The 17806-nt window shown below is 38.5% G+C and overlaps 1 protein-coding gene across 4 annotated transcripts in view; it reads left to right on the top strand.

Moving 5' to 3' along the window:
* The window catches only part of ndufaf6 (NADH:ubiquinone oxidoreductase complex assembly factor 6), a 31878-nt gene that overhangs the window by 10903 nt on the left and 3169 nt on the right, over window positions 1-17806 (top strand). For 2 of the 4 annotated variants that reach the window (XM_047361976.1, XM_047361980.1), the window contains exons 7-8: window positions 7166-7267; window positions 12634-12690. In XM_047361976.1, the coding sequence (XP_047217932.1) occupies window positions 7166-7267; window positions 12634-12690 (159 nt within the window). Of the gene's footprint in view, window positions 1-7165; window positions 7268-10692; window positions 10896-12633; window positions 12691-17806 lie in introns of those variants that run through there. The other 2 variants (XM_047361978.1, XM_047361977.1) reach the window with 2 other exon arrangements.

Raw genomic sequence — 17806 nt, 5'->3', positions numbered from 1 at the left:
GCTATAGGAGGCTTGTGTGTACAGGCCCATTTTAGGTCTGCCATTAAACATCTGAGTCAGAGAAGGCTTGAGAGAAAGTGAGTCAGATGAGACCAGAGTCTGACTCAGTGGCATCAACTCCGCCTGCTGTGTTATGGAGAAAAAAATGCTGAGTATGACCTAAAACAAATCTCCTTATTTAAGCACGGAGTAGGAAGCATTATGCTTTAGGATTGTTTTTTTTTTGTGTGCTAAGGATACAAGACAGTTTCTCTCTATTGAAGACCCAATCGTCAGGGCACCTTTACATTCCTGGATAAAAACCTTTACCCAGCCAATATGACAAAGACCCGAAGTATACCACCACACCAGCTAAGAAGCACCTGAAGAAGCTGTAGTTACAGCTGGGAGTCTTTTGGGGTATGTCTCCTCCACCTTTGTTCATCTAGATGCATTCTCACATTTTAATATGGTTTGTTCTTTACTATTGTATTATAACTCCGGTTGCTTGTTTATGGTCATTGTCCTGCTGTAGGAGGAAACATCCACCCAAGTCCTGAGTCTTTTGCAGCCTCAAACAGGTTTTTTCCCAGGATTGTCCTAGATTTAGCTCCATCCATATTCCAATCAATCCTGAGCAGCTCCCCTGCCCCGTTGAAGAAATGTATCCCAACAGCTTGGTGCTGCCACCACCATGTGTTTGGGTTGATGTGCAGAGTTCATTTTTCTCCATGCAAGACATTTTAACATGCTCTCTTAAATGTTCAAATGTAGTCTCATCTAACCTGAGCACCCTCTTCCACATGTTTAGTGGATCCCTTACATGTCTTGTGACAAACCTCTCATGGCCCCTCTTCCATAAAGTTCAGATTTGTGGAGTGTGCCTAAATTGACAGATTCTGCCACCTGAGCCGTGGATCTCCGCCGCTCCTCCAGAGTTACCATGGGCCTCTTGGCTGCTTCTCTGAATAATGCTCTCCTTTCCTGGCCTCACAGTTTTGTCTCAGTACCTTTATGTTTGTTACATCCTCTCTCCATGTTCAGATGATGGATTGAACCTTTTACAAGGAACTGTACATGCTGGCAGCTTTTGGATCAAATAGCTTCTACATCTTAGTGTAGAAGGTTGCTCGGTCCATTTCTTCTGTTTAGCACCAACCATCTCTACAAAAACACCACAACTTTCACTGCAGCTTTATTGTTAGGAAAATTATTAGCATTTCTTTTGCTCTTGTTTTTTGACTGGACAGTTAGAAACGTTACCACAAGGTCGGTTATAAACACATTTAATGAGTTTGTTTAAATAACAGGCCTGTGTCTGCATGAAGAAGGAGATATAGTGTTAGACTGGTGTGTAAAATGTCATCCATAATGTGTTTTTGGTTTAGAAGAGTAGATTAACAACGTTTCTCGACTTGTGCTTCAGTCCTTTTTAACACTGATTCATGATATGTGGGAAAGCAGCAGTTTGCTGCTTGGTTTATCCCCTTCTGACGTGTTGGATGGGAGCTGCAGATGTGAAATGAGGCACATCAAGTCTCCATGAAAATTTAGCCCAGTCGGGGCATCATTTGCTGAATGCCGTCATTCCTTTTCATACCCCAGAGCTAAAAACTCACCCTCTGTTAAAAATAGTCGAGTAATGTCTCAAGTTTTACAAGCTCTATTTGCTTAGTAAAGCAAATCTATTTGTTCAAATTAATGAAGCTGTTCCTGCAAGTTGTATAGGCATTTATTCATCATCTCTTCATGACCGTGCACCTGCAGTGTATTTCTAATGCTTCATTCGCATCTGTTGCAGAGATCTAATCATTTCAGTCTTCAAAAGAAGTAGAAACGAGCCACTCAACCATGAGCTAAAGCTGCGTGTAGTTTATTTAAAGGCAGATCAAATCTAATTGTGCAGTAAATTTACTAAAGTTTACTATTTGCTTGGAAGATCAGATAGTTCAAAGCAGGGACAACGGTGTGCTCTAATAGCTACAGAAAGGATTTCTTTCCTGCATTGTTGGTTGAAACATTGGTGTTTTGTCCTCCCATAAAATACATTACTTCTTTTCAATACCCATTATTATCTGCATCATATGTTCCCTTCATCTCTCAGTAAGAGGGACCTGAGTCATCCTTCCTAGCAAATTTACTAGATCTAACAGGAACAGGAGGAATTGTTCTTCAAATGGAAATCTGTTATTTTGGCCCTACGCTGGAGACAAAGATGAGGTAAGATCTCATCACTGGGACGTAAGATGTGATGAAACCTACAGCTGGGAAAATCCCAACAATGTATTGTCGTAAATATATTTCTAATTAGGGTATTATAATGAATTTCACACTACATGTCACTACAGTCCAAGTAATCCACAAATACAGAAAAATCTAAACAAAGTCAAGCAAAAACACTAGGAAGAAGTATTGAGCGTGCTTACTAAAATGTATTCAAAACTTTGAAAAAGCCTTTTTCAATAATGACAACTTCAAGACAAGGTGAAACAAGTCACATGCATTGCTTCTGTGGGATTTTGATTCACTCACCCTCATAAACTGAAAAATCCAACCTTGATCCATTCTTATCCAGGATATACTGGCATATTCCTCCATTCAGTTCAATTCAAAAATACTTCATTAAGCTCAAAGGGAAATTAAATGTTGTTGTAGCTCATATTATGAAGGTTTCTTCAAAGAGCCGCTGTGGGCAGGAAGGACCTCCTATAGCGGTCTGTGTTACAGCAGATCTGAAGAAGCCTCTGACTGAAGACACTCTGTTGTAGGACAGTCTCATACAGAGGATACTCAGGGTTCTCCCATAATTTTCTTCATTTTATGAAGAATCCTTCTTTGCACAATGATCTCCAGAGGTTCAAGATGGGTCCCCAGAACAGAGCCAGCCTTCTTTATCAGTTTGTTGAGCTTTTTTAAGTCCCTGGCTCTGATGCTGCTACACCAGCAGATGATGGCAGAAGAGATCACACTCTCCAAAACAGACTTGTAGAAGATATGCAGCAACTTGCTGCAAACACAGGAGGACCTAAGCTTCCTCAAGGAGTACAGTCTGCTCTGTCCCTTGTAGACGGCTTCATAGGTGCATCCCCACTCCAGTCTGTTGTCCAGGTGAACACTGAGGTATTTATACTCCTCCACCAACTTCACTTCTTTTCCCATGATGGAAACAGTGTTTGGCCTATTCCTTTCCTATTCATTTCCCCCCTTCAGTTATCTAAAGTCTGCAGGAACCATATGCTGAAAGACAGCACCACACCATGACCTAACTGTTGGTTTGGTGTTTTAGGTGTGATGTGCAGTGCCATTTGTCCCCTTAACGATATGAGTGCAGTGCCATTCATCAAGTTAAAATCTGGTCTCAGATCCAGCTTTTTCTTCAGCGGTGGAGTCTTGTGTAGTGAGTGTGCATATATGCCTTAGCTTTTGACTCCATTAGTCATTGTCTTCTTTGGAAAACCATACCTGGTAGTTCCCTTCTTAAGCTCTTTGACAGCTCTTGTGATGATATTTTTTGGTCCTCTGTCAGATATCACCTGGCTGAATGTTGAAATAATGTTCTTCCCACTTCAAGATTATAGCCCCAATGGGGCTCAGTGGACTAGCTTAGAAATACAGTGGAGAGAACAAGTATTTGATACACTGACGATTTTGCAGTTTTTCTCACTTGCAAAAGCGTGTAAATGTCTTTCATACGTCATTTCATTATCATAGGTACTCCTCAACTGAATGATGGAATATAAAACAAAAATCCAGAAAATCACATTGTGTGATTTTTAAGTAATTAATTTGCATCTATTGCATGACATAAGTATTTGATCACCTAACAACCTGTAAGAATCCCGGCTCTCACAGGCCTGTTAGTTCTTCTTGAAGAAGCCCTCCTGTTCTCCATTCATTACCTGTATTCACTGCACCTGTTTGAACTCGTTATCTGACTAAAACACACCTGTCCACACACTCAATCAAACAAACTCCAAACTCTTCACAATGGTCAAGACCAGAGAGCTGTGTAAAGACATCAGGGATGAAATAGTAGACCTGCACAAGGCCGGGATGGGCTACAGGAAAATAGCCAAGCAGCTTGGTGAGAACAACTGTTGGCACAATTATAAGAAAATGGAAGAAGTTCTTAGCCAACAACCTCCTTCCCTTAGTAAGGGCATTGAGGATTGGTCGTTGCTGGGTCTTCCAGCATGACAATGACCCGAAGCACACAGCCAGGGCAACTAAGGAGTGGCTCCGTAAGAAGCATCTTAAGGTCCTGGAGTGGCCTAGCGAGTCTCCAGACCTGAACCGAAAATCTTTGGAGGGAGCCGAAAGTCCATATTGCCCAGCGACAGCCCCGAAACCTGAAGGATCTAGAGAAGATCTGTATGGACGAATCGTCCAAAATTCCTGCTGCAGTGTGTGCAAACCTCGTCAAGAACTACAGGAAACATCTAATCTGGAATTGCAAACAAAGATTTCTGTACCAAATATTAAGTTTTGTTTTTCTGATGTATCAAATACTGATTACTTAAAAATCACACAATGTGATTTTCTGAGTTTTTGCTTTAGATTGCGTCACTCACAAAATTAAAGACTTCTACATCTATGCAAGTGGGAAAACCTACAAAATTGGCAGTGTATCAAATACTTGTTCTCCCCACTGTATGTCTGTAATCAGTGCTACTGTATTAGTATGTTTTCTAACTCTTAGAGCTATTTACCTTTAACCAATAAGAGAGACTTCTTTTGTGATACCTTGGTAATGAGAAAAGCTCTCTGGCTTTTTGCTTCTTTTCATCATGTGTTCAGCACTTACTCTGCATCCTTGCACTTTATTACAGATAATTTCTGCACTTAGTCATACTGATTTCGTATGTGTTTTACTTTTTCTGTTACTGATGTGAATTTCCCCCATTAGAAATGTATTTACTGAGGATAATGTTGATGTGCTGAGTACCTTTTGACCCAACTCGTAATCTCTTCTAAAAATCTAACTTTCAAGTGAAGATATCATGCACTTAATTATGTCTTCAGTCTTCTTTATAACACAGAGACAGTCAAGGATCGTGTTGAGAATAAGAAAATAAAGGAGGAAATGTTGGAAAAGTTAATTTCTCTGTTTGAAGTTATGAATTTAAAATGGCTTTTTATTTGTCCAAATATGTTTGATTGTCTTGTAAAGTATTTATATTGTGTTTTGTGTGAATTTCTTAGCACTTTAAAAACATTTTTAAATCATAAAATGGAAAGTGACATCTGATCCAAACGCTCTTTCCTTCAGTGTCGGCCCGGCGACACTGATGTAAAAATCCTCCTGCTTCCTAAGATGTTCTGAAGCCTCTTCAAGCACCATTTTGAAATATTTGTTTTTTTGTCTTGTCATTGTCAGTCTCAGTGATGTACTTTGATGTAAGAAGTACTTTAAGACAGACACACTTTTATATGGCATCTTTCTGTTTAAAGATGCCTTCCACTTTGAAGAAATTTTCAGGGTGTCTTTCATGCGCTGCTTCTTTGAGTTTTATCTACAGACTTTTGAAGATTTTGGCTCAGGGATCCTCTGTGAGGATCATAACACCTGAAGCTTTTATCACTGGAGGTGTGTTGCCTATTTTATTTGGCCAGAAAATACAGCGCACGCATGCAACATGGGGCTGACACAATAAATAAAATGAGCAGGGGAAACGCGGACAGATCCAAAGCAGGGAACAGATCCTTTGTTCCCTTACTGTTCTGGTATTGAAAAGGTGCAAAGTGGGTAAAAGCCTCATTGTAGTGAGTAATACTGTGATACCATTAAGTTAAATATCACGAATTGACTGATTCATCTTTGTTGCCATCACTTCTTTTTTCTTTGCACACAGTTTTATTCTTACTGTTCTAAAACAGATGTAAAGTTCTTGATTATACATATTAGGTTATTTTTATGAATTTTGAAGAATAGTCATAATTGTTTATCTTCAATAAAAGTAAAACATTTTTGACCCCATTTTTTTGAAGTTTTGTTGGGATCTGGAGGAGAGGGCTGAAAATGTTTGTTGTTTGTTCTCCAAAGGAAGTCCAACAGAAAATGTATGGGAACCGCTGGTTTAGTGCGACCAGAAAGCTTTCTTTGTTGAAAGGGTTTGTTTAAAAATGTTGTCCAAGCTTTTTTTTTTTTTAAAGTCTTACTCTTTTTCTGACTAAAGTATGGAAATAATGACGGGACGAAATGATCAGCACCTGTTCTAGGTGAGTACAGTGTCTTAATAGGTTGTTACCTCTGTGTACTCAAGCTTCGTCACGTGGACAAATGTGAACATTTAATGTGGGCTTTTTCTAGTTTGAGCTGTTGCACCATGCTGTAAGAGGAAGAAAAGGCTTTAATCAAATTTAATTAGATTATTCCGTGTGCCAAAAAGATGATGAACCATTGGCACTGCTGTCAATTTCCTATTCTAATCCTTTTTTAATCATGATTGTGAACAAGTACGGTAACCTAATCAAAAACCTAATCAAAATCTGACACCTGAAAGTTGTTCCAACAGCTACTTATCTTATTTGCTCCGCTCATTTAATGTAAAAGTTTGGGTTAGTTTCTTATTCTTGGTGTATTTAAAAAAGGTGTATTTTCTAGTTTTTCTTTAATGAAAGCAAAGTGTTTTTCAGCAGTTTTAATTAAATCCCACGTTTGATTTATATAAATTATGTCTGACAGTTTCCTAAGTACTTTTAAAATGGTGTTTAAATGGAAGTTTAATCCATTTACTGGGACTCTCTGGGATAAGTAGTATTGACAAACGATGTTTGTTTCCATCTGTTACCCTTTGCGTGTGTGTATGTGTGTGTTTTAGGAAGGGGTTGGTCATGTGGTTGTTGCTTGGTCATGTGACAGTCATGGTGATGCAGCGCAGGATTGTGGGGTATTTAACTAAAGTAGAGAAGAACCATCAGCTGTGTCCACAGAGTAGAGAAATATATCTAATATCATTAAATATCTATATCTGCTATTATTAATATCTGATATCAATATCTGTGCATCCCTAGCAGCTACAATACAGTTCTTAATCCTGCTTATTAAAAATGTAAAAGATTTGGTGTCAAGTGGAGCTAAATGGAACCTATCTGAGCTGCAGAGAAGGGCTTTGTTGTTGCACTGAAACATCGTCTGTGATCTGGAAGCAAACACAGTGGATCGTGTTTTTGCTTGTTTCTTTAGCACGGAGCTTCTCAGGAGGACTTCATCCGTGGCAGCCGGGAGAAGAACGTTCGAGATGTTGTGTACGACATCGCTAGTCAGGCTCATGTGCACCTTGAACATGTATGTACTGCACTTACATACTACCACTGAGGTTATATACTTATATTTTGAGAACTCTGGAATCCATCAGCGTGAAATGAGAGGTTACTTTCACTAGACCAGGAATCTGCAACCTTTACAATCTTTACAGAGCCATTTTTCCCCTCAGTCCAGCTAAATAAAACCCATTTAGAACCACAAACGTTACCTGACCTCATCATTTTTAATAAATATTTACGTTTGGAAATTTGTTGTCATTTTTGGAGACATTTTTATTTTTAGGTTTTAAAATAAAGAAAAATGAAAAAATATTAGCAAAAATGTGGATGGATACATTTTGTTCTATGAGATGTTGATATTTATGGAAAATGATGTAAAACAGCACCTAGTTTCCAACCTAATGACGTGAAAAGAAAAATTGATCTAAAAGTATCACTGGTACTTTAAACAGAAAAACCTCCAGAAAAAACACGAAAAGCCGAAAAACAGCTAAAACCTACATTATTATATCTATATTTAAAAACATTGGTTTGTTGGTTGTCATTTCGAGCCAAAATTATAAAGAGCCATTGTGGCTCTGGAGCCGCAGGTTTAAGGCTTCTGGACTAGACCTATGGTACTACAAGGACCCGTTAAAGAGACCTGGAGAAAAGCAATGATAAGGTGATTTTATCCACCATACAACACCACTTTAAGTACAAAGCGCTCTTAAAACAAGAAGACAGTTGATCGAGGTGTTGTACGTAAAACCAGCAACGATCTCAGGACCATCAGTACAATTTCAATGAGCAGTTGCAATAAATCTCAGAAAAAATAAAGTTAAAGTCGTAAAAACTTTAAAAACAGTTGGCAAGCAGGTCTGTCTGACCTGCAGAGGTAAAACATTCCACGAGTAAGAGCTGTCTCTGTGAACGCTCTGTCGCCCTTAGTTTTACAGCACAACTTTGGGGTTTTTAAGATTTATTCATACCAGAAATCTACTTAAAATATGAAATAATAGCCAGATCGGGTTGGGCTGATACCCGATGTTACCATGACACTGGGAAGATACGGAAATCTTGTTTGCATTTGTTAGTGAAAGGAAAGTGGTGGGAAATTCAAGAATTTGCAAAAATCTATGATTGTATTAAAGTCAGATTGGAAATAGTTTATTTTCATTAATAATTTCACACTGGACACAATAAAATACCCAAATAATTTATACTATGCAAAAAAAAGTGTTCCCATTTAGTTGCTCGAGTATTGTCATTTAGTTGCTCCTTGTTTGCACCTATTAGGAATTCGGTCGCTCGGACGGACGAACAGAGAATCAATCAGTTTAAGTAAACATATAAATTAGACAATACTCTGTTATTACAAACTGTAGTTACTAAATTGATGTAAGCTATAGAACTAAGACCAAATTATACAAAAAACGTTTTCTAATCAATTAGCTAATCGGGATAATTAGGATTGAGCTGGCAGAGTGAGGCCTAATTCCTGCAGCCATGTGAAGCCTATGATGAGATTTTCTCTTGCTTTCCTGCTGCTGTTTGAATATTTTGCAGACTTTCTCCATGGCTGACTGTTTGGCTTGAAAATGCTGACGTACTTGATTGCAATCCAGTTCGGTGACTTCTATGCAGAACTACACCTGACTCCATCTTGTCGGCACTTGACAACTAGGTCAATTATACCTAAATTAGTTTTACTTCTGACTGTCACAAATCTGATTACTGCTAATCTTCCAAGAACTATGCCACTGTTGCAAGAAAGCTATAAGAAGGGAGTTTTCTTTTTAGAGTTTGTCACAAGTCATGTAGGGGACTCCGCAAACGTGAAAGAAAGTGCTCAGCTCAGATAAGACCAAAGTGAATGTTCTGGCCTACATGCAAAGGTCAGTGTGGCAGAAAATACAGCAAATCAACTTGGTTGCACCATCCCACAATAAACCAGGGTGGTGGCAGCATCATGCTGTCCATTTTCTTCAGCACAGAAAGGAAAGCTGGTCGTAGTTATTTGGGAAACATATAGATGAATCCTAGAAGAAAACAAGTTACAGCCAGGAAAATATTTGAGGCTGTGGGTTCAGCTTCCAGGACAACAGCCCTAAAGAAACAGCCAGAGCTACAAGGCAGTGGTTTAGATCAAAGCCTATTCATGTTAGAATGACCCAAAGCCCTAACCCATGTAGTTGGTATGTAACATTTTTAGATCTATTTTTCTTCTCATCAAGTTGGATTGAGAATCTGTTGCAGGTCTTTAAAACATATTTTTTAAATGCTCTCCATCCAATCTGGCTAAGCTTGAGCTCTTTGCCTCTGCAGAGATTTTAGTCTTTTGATATTTAAAGATGATGGAGATCCTAGAAGACTTTCAGCTGTTGCAAAATGTAGTTCTACAAATTATTGATCCGGAAGCCTGAAGACAACTGCACACCAGTTTTCATACTTTTATTTGTAAAACATTTTAAGTCATGCATCATTTTCCTTCTCCTTCACAGTTCAATAAAACTCGTTTAGAGCTGCAAATGTTACATGACCCTTTAAGAAAAAAAAAAAAACTTATAATTTTGATAAATATCTTCTGTAGAAAATTCGTTGTCATTTAAAAAAAAAACGTTTTTCTATATTTAGGTTTTAAAAAAAAAAAAAAAACATTTGCAAAAAAAGTAGAGCGTGGATACATTTCCTTCTGCTTGATGCTGACATTTGTGAATATGTTGTAAACAAAGCATCTAGTTTCCAACCTAATATCAGTAAAAATAGATCTAAAAGATATTACTGGTACTTTTAGTGCCATTCTGTTCAATGTAATTATTCCATGACAAATGACTAAAACTTGCATTTGTTATTATATCCATCCAATCCAATGTCTATTCCTGCTTTTCCATGCAGGTGCCTGTCTCCAGCGGTCATGTTTTTACATCTATATTTAAGAACATTAGTTGGTTAGTTAGTTATTAAGAACCATTGTGGAAGGTCCAAAGAGCCAGTTGTGGTTCTGGAGCCACAGGTTGCAGACCACTGGTCTACCACAAGTGTTCAAGGAGTTTGAATACTTTTACAAGGTATTATAGAAAATATGACTTAGACATGTCAATCTGGATAAATCTTCTTCAGGGTTGATTAAGCTTGACATTCAAAATTTTTTAGGCTGTTTGATCGTATTTGGACTAAAAAGAATCTCTTTAATTTTTCTGGGCTAAAGGGGGCACTGGACTAGCTAACATAATGTAGCCATTAAGAAGTCCATTATGCTTAGCTTAGCATTCTCCCTGTTTATTCTTCTGACTGGTCCTCCTAACCCTACGCTGAACACAATGATAAGGTATGCTGGATGTTAAGCTAATAGTTGTTTTATTCTCATGTTTTGGCATTTAAGGACTATTTTTTTGTCATACTGTGTTTTCTATAGTAATACATTCAACAAAATAATCTGGACCACGTTATGTGTTTTTGCTTCAGACTGCAGGAAACAGAGTGCCTTAAAAGGACAAGTTGACACTTGTTGAAACGATTGGCACAAAACTGGACTATAAACCAGTTCAAACCAGTTTTGAACTGCTCTCGGTGGAGGTGGACGCTTTTTCTCTGTCTCCCACCCCCTCCCATATCTGCCCTGCTTCAGCTCTGTGTCTTGTCTTTGGAGCCTCTTTTTGCATATCTTCCAAATTCTTAGTTATGGATTTGGTCAGCTGGTCTCTCAATGCAATTGATCAAATGTTCTCAACGAGAAGACAGGGTGAAGGAGAGCCCAACTTGTCCGGACTGGACGTTTTTCTCTGGATACACGATGGACTCCTGGCAGAAGTGGAGGATTGTGTGTTTGTCGATAATGTCAGTCGAGGATGTGGAAGATGTGTATATAATTGGATGTTTGATATCAGGATTTCTGCTTTTTGGAGTCAGCGGTTACCTGGCATATCGAGAAATTCGGAGAGTGTCAGCAGCTGTTCTGGCAATTGTAAGGCTGCCTGGCATGTATGATGGGATCTTCAGAGTGATCAACACTCAGACTGAGATGTTACGTGAGCTGAATCGCAGACTGGATGTGATCCTTAGGATAGCAGGCAGGTTGCGGTTCCTGGACTCGGGTCAAATGGGATAAATCTTGGAGAAAGTTGTTCGCTCGGATCTGGCGAAAGACCAGGAATATGGCTGTTTGGATTCGCCTTTGAGAAGCACCAGCGAGACTCTCAAGGCTGACGGAAAATTAAGAGTCAGCCTAACCCAAATAATTAGTGTTTTTCTGAATCTGGCTCCCCTGCACGGCCTTGATGGCTGGCTATCTTCAACTTCTCCTGGAAGTTATGTAAACATGACGCTCTGCTCCCTCTGCCCCCTCCCTTCCCTGAGGACATCTGTGGACCTCCTCAGAACTTTGTGGCCGGTTGATGAACATTCCAACGAACCATCAAGGACAATGCCCTCTGGGACAGAGCTTCATGGACTTACTTGCACACACTCACAAGCACACACACACATGCTCAAGATAAACATATGCACCCCTCACACCACCTTCACCATTCCCGGCATGATGTTGTTTTGTAAACTTGTTGCTTCTTTGTGCTGAGGTTTTTTTCAATCTCAAACTGTATCCTGCTAAGGATAAAGTGTGAAATATGATTTTTTTCCTCTACTTACCTAATGTGGCCTCTTTTCTCATCTAACAAGGGCAGCGCCTGTGAGTTGGCAGCAAAGCCTCGGTGACCCGTCCCCCCATTGTCTTGTGTCATGATGTATGTTTGGATGGGTTGTACTGGAATTCTAATTTCCCCTCGGGGATCAATAAAGTATCTTTGAATTGAATTGAATTGAAATGGCACCAAAAGTACAATGAAAATACCTTCGGAAAGTCTGACTAAATGTTCATTCCTCAGGTTTTATAACTGCATGCAAGTAGAAACAAATTCAGAGGAACATCTTTTCCAGGGAAGACCATTCTTATTAGAGCTGATAAACATTTTTCTTTTTCTACATTCTTACTGCTGCGGGCAGCAAATACAAAGTTAGCATATCATGCTATTTAGATTCAGTTTAAATTTCTTTTTCACCACTTTTCTTTTACCACTTTAATATATAATTTAAATATTTTTCAGGTCCTGTATAAACATTTTTCAGCCTGTTTTAAAATGTGATTATATAACCAGGAAATCGGTTTATTATTGAGAGCAAAGTGTACCAGAGTCAAATTCCTATTTTGTTTGAACAATCTTGGCAATAAAGCTGATTCTGATTCTGTTTATTTCCTTAGTTATTAACAGAATGGGTTTTACCAGCTAAGTTTGAGCAAAGCGCTGAAGAAAACGACCTGAAAAACGCTGTGGTGGGCGTGCGTTGAAAACTGATTGTGGAGGAGGGACTTCTGGTTTGATTCATTTTAGTTTCTTCTGCTCTTTCCTTCAGGCGCGATCATTTAGCCACAACGTTCCAGCAGCTGCAACCCCGGCCTTCATTCACACTGTAAGTCATTTTTCATCCAGTAATATACTCTCTATTCACCAGGATTATATTTACATTTTTAAAGCATTATGTGTCATAAGTAAGTAATCCCTCTGAAGGTCAGCTGTTGTACACTGATTGTAGGTTTTCTTTCTGCTCTCCAATAAAGCTTCATGCAGACAACCAGATTTGCTCAAACACTGAGAAAATTAATTTAATCAGTTTGTTTTCCTTTTTCTGATGGAGCTGAAACTAGAAATGTTTGTACACGGTGTAAAATACATGCTACCTCTTTTTCTCCACTGTCTGATATTAAAGCATTGAACGTTTGCTGTTTTAGGTCGGTTACCAAAACAATCTCTATTTGCTAATTGTCAGAATAATATGGGACATAAACTGTTGTAGTGATTTTTTTATAACGTTCTTCTAATTCAGATATTTACATACACTAAGATCTCCCCTTCAAGCAAGTTGGTGAAGCCAGTATAATAAGATGATGGCTTTCTAAGATTTGGGTTAAACTAAAGCACACCCATGGATTTATTACAGGGCAACACCTACAACATGATGCTTCCTTATGTGACATCTTGGAAAAATCAGAGGAAGAGAATTGTGGACGTTCACAAGACATAATCCAGACTTGTGGAAGTCTGCAATTCTCTTCTTGGGTAGAAATTCCAGATGCCAGAAGGTACCACTTTAATCTGTTCAAACCATTATACGCAGATATAAACAGCAGTGGAACATCTTGATCTAATACTGTTGGGGAGGGAGATCCCAGTGGTGAGCATGTTGTGTGTAAGTCCTGAAGAAAAGCAAGAGACCAGCATCTTTATCTATTGTGAGCGGATTCATGTACAGACAGGGGCTCAAAGGCCACTCAGAGAGGAAGAAGCCAGTTCTCCAGAAGCAACATAAAAAGCCAGATTAGCGCTCTGGGACAAATACATATCCTGTGGTCTGATGAAGCTAAAATGGAAGTGCTATACATTGAGGGTATGGACTTCGACTGGACAGATCCACAGCTCTGCTGCTGCGTTTACTGTTTTCTACTATCCTTCTGAGCTTAGAAGCTGCTCAGTTTGCTGAAAAATATACATTTACTTTTTAAGCTTAAAACAGACCCTGCTGATTCACCTTTATTAAACTGCTTGGGCCTTTACGTGATGGACCAGCACGAGGAAGGAGGAAGCTAAGTGATTCATGCTTTACCAGTGATGGTCGCAGACCGTAGGCTGTTAATGGCTCATAAAAACTGTTCATGTTGGCTGTAGCTTTATAAAAATATGACTACTTCATTACAAAGACAAAATCAAAATCGCTTTGTTTTGTTCAGAAATTTGATTATCTCATTCTTTCATTTTGTTTAAACACAAATGCAGATTTGTTTTTTATGTAGCTAAACCGTAGACTTGATTAATTCCCAAAATATTACAGCAGCTCATAACGGTTTGCATGTTGTTAATAGATGTTAAAAGATTAAAATGGTTAAATATGCATGTGTTAATTTAAGACAAACCGGAGTACAGTATTTGAATTCCAAACCTACAGTAATGTGGTGTTATTGTCAGGCAAGATGATGATTTTCATTTCAATCATTAAAGACTTGACACTAGACTTGGACATCATAGATGCTTATTTGTTCAGATGTTGCTCTCTGGGAAAACACCAGGAACAAATCTGAGAAAGCACAACTTACAGATGTAAGAATGCATGCAAGTATTAGAATTGATTTACCTGAAGTCATTAAGATATATATTTATTGAAATACATTTATAGTTGTTTTTTAAAAAAGCTTAAGCGTCTTTGCAGAGTCCAGAGTCCTGAATATTCCTGCCCAAAGAAATAAAATCTTTATAAACTGGAGCATTAATGTTCACATCTGAGGCATTTTCATCAATTTGTTCAGTAAACTTTATTTTGGCAAAAGAAAATCAAAACTCTTTAAGCTGTTTGTTTTGTTCTGTTTAGTGTGGAAATGTGCTTGACGTAGATATCCATAACAGACTTGAACCCAAAAACACACAGGCCCACGATAACTTTCCATCTTACAAGGAACAGCTGCCACTGTATCTTGTTTTCTGGCAAAATAGTAATTTTCTTCTGTAGTCTTGCTCCAAATTGAATTTTTAACCAGGTTCTGGGTTTCTTATGATTTTCGTCTTTGTAGAATTGATTTAATTCAGCCACAATGGAGGGTTTTGAGCATGAACGACCTGTTTAAAGTCACGCCACAGCATCCCAGTTAGATTTAAATCCAGACTTTGACTAAGCCACTCCAAAAACTTTGTTCTGTTGCCAATGAGCCATTTTGAGGTGGACTTGCTCACGTTCTTTGGATCCTTGTTCTTCTATATAACCCAAGAGTGCTCGAGCTAATGGTCATTAACTAATGGCTTTCAGCAGAATTCTTGGTCTCATTGATTGTCACATTGTCCAGGTTCTGAAGCAGCAAAGCATCCCCAGATCATCACACTACCACCACCATGTTTGAATGTGGGTGTGATGTTCGTTTTGTTTTTGTTTTGTGCCAGCTGTAATCAGACAAACACCTTCCTAAAAAGTATTTGGGACCATCAAGAACTCATCGTTTTAAAACTGCTCTATATATTTACTCTGGTTGTCTTTGATGTAAAACTGTATTTGATCATCTGAAATATGTAAATGTGTTAAAAGCACATATACAGAAGAACTCTGTAAGGGCAAATACTTTGTCATAGGACTGTTTAAAAGGCATTTCTGCCATCCGAGCCTGAAAATTGTTCTATACAACTTTAAAGCTGTATTGTTTTATTTGAGCTTGGAAAATTGGGAAATGTTTTCTAAATCCAAATATTGTGCACCTTAACATAGGCTGCTTTCTGCTGGTGGAAAGAACCTTTCTATCGAGTCCATAATCATGATCCATCATTGTACTGCTATAACTGCAGTAAAAAGCTGAGAAGAAAAATTGACTCCCGCCTCCTGAAAGTGGAACTCAAATGATTTTCAAGCTGCAGTGGACCTTCTCTGAGCTGCCTGTGTGAGAGTGTTGCTGTCTATTTATGTTCAGAACAGCGATCCACATGGAAAGCAGGCTCAGCCTGTGTTGCTTTCTTCTTGTGCAGAACATTTTATTCAGGTAAATAGCTGGTTTGGATCAGGGTCGTGAGGCAGAATAATAAAACAGAGGAGCACCGGTGATGACTAAGGGACATGAATCATGCCGACTCGCCTCTGTGGTTCTTTCATTTTGACACACGACATGAAGAATGACCCCATTAGACGTGAGCATGCATGTCAAAGATTAAAGGAAAACAAATTAAACAGATGCTGCAGAATCTTTTTGATTTAAAAATGTATTTAAATAATTCAACAGTTTCTGAAACAGAATATTCTCATCTGCTGTAATGAAGCAGAAAAGCTTCCTCAGACAGTGTAGGGGCAATCTTGTTTCCATGTGTCCAAATGGAAAAACCTTCCTGACTCAATGTTTTTGAAGAACACATTTCCAGCCTCTGAATTACTGCCAAATTGTTCAGAGAGGCATGGCGGACGAGGGAACAGACACTTCGGAGTGCTTGGCAGGCAGGGTAAAGAATGGCCGTAACACTTTTCTGCACCGCTCGCTCTTTTTCTGTGGAAGTAAATGAAAGCTCTGCATACGGTTGGTGAAATGGATGGAGCAACACACTTTCTGCTCTGATTTTTAGGTTAAAGTAACAAAAACAGAATGTGAGGTTTTAGTTAAGCTGAAGGAACGTTTCTAAACATGATTTACAGGTAAAGAGCATCACGGGTTGTTGGATATGGAAGCAAATCGCTACCATATTTCAAATGAAAAAGCATTTTCAGAAATGCTTTTTCGGTAGGGGGCGCTGTGCACGTCTGCAGTGCATTACATTGCAAACGTGCCGAGAAATTGATTGAATTGCAGCAGGACCGAGCTCAATTTGTGGCAGTGGCAGAACTGGTAGTTCCGGTGGCAGGCTGTAGACCCATAATATAAGGTGATTGTATTTACTTGACATGGAAAATAAATAGCACTATGTGTGACGTGTTGAAAGGATGACGACGATTTATTGCACAAACAGCCGGTTTATTATAGAGCACGAGCGGCTATTCTGAATTGTCACTCACAGAAAATTATAAATAAATACTTAAAAACACGCTGGATGTCTCAGGCCATAAGGCTGCCACCTAAACTACCAGTTCTGCCACTGCCACAAATTGAGCTCGGCCCTGCTGCAATTCAATCAATTTCTCGGCACGTTTGCAATGTAATGCACTGCAGACGTGCACAGCGCCCCCTACCGAACAAGATGGGTAGCTCGGTTAGCAGGGAGCTGAGGAAGAGCGGCTGCTGTCGTCACTCTGCTGCGCCCGCAGCTCGGAATGCTTTTTCGTTTTCGAGTTCTGGGCAGTACTTTGCGGGCAGACCACAAAAACGAAAAAGCAATGTCTGCTTTGTTTTCTTTTTGATTATGGCATAAAATGAGCAGTCGTGAAGAAGAAAATGCAAATAGGATGATTGATTACTAATTTTATTTATGGGTCAAATGAAAAATCATTTCAAATTTTACATTTCAAATTGAATTTTGGTATCTATTTGCTGGGGCATATTTTGAAAAATAAATCTCAAAAGTATTTTTCTTTTTCATTTTAATTAAATGAAAGAATGAGCAGTCTTGAAGAAGAAAATTAAAATGCAAATAGGATGATTGATTACTAATTTTATTTATGAGTCAAACAATGCAGCCACATTCTTAAAATGAAAAAGCATTTCTGAAAATGCTTTTTCATTTGAAATATGGTAATTATTTGCTTCCATAGTTGGAGTCTAAAAATTCAGCTTTGATTAAGTTAGTATTTTTTAAAGTGGAAATAATATCCACTTTAACCTTTTGTTACTCAGTGAAAATATGTTTGTCATGTAATACTCAATTTTTCTATTGAAAGAATAAAATGTGACGTCCTCTCAGATGTTAGATAAACTGTAACTATTTGCATATTGTGCTATCTAAAACTATGTATAGGGGAATTTATCTGTATTGATTTTTCTTTATTATATCATAAATACACTCACGTCTAAGCAAATAGTCGCCATAAATGAAACCCTACAGCCTCTGAAAGAGCTTTTCATTGAAAAAAGTTTTTT

Source organism: Girardinichthys multiradiatus, chromosome 3 (assembly GCF_021462225.1).
Source record: "Girardinichthys multiradiatus isolate DD_20200921_A chromosome 3, DD_fGirMul_XY1, whole genome shotgun sequence".
NCBI classification, from domain to species: domain Eukaryota; kingdom Metazoa; phylum Chordata; class Actinopteri; order Cyprinodontiformes; family Goodeidae; genus Girardinichthys; species Girardinichthys multiradiatus.
The sequence above is the reverse complement of the archived record's forward strand: the minus strand, read 5'-3'. Positions and strand labels throughout refer to the sequence as shown.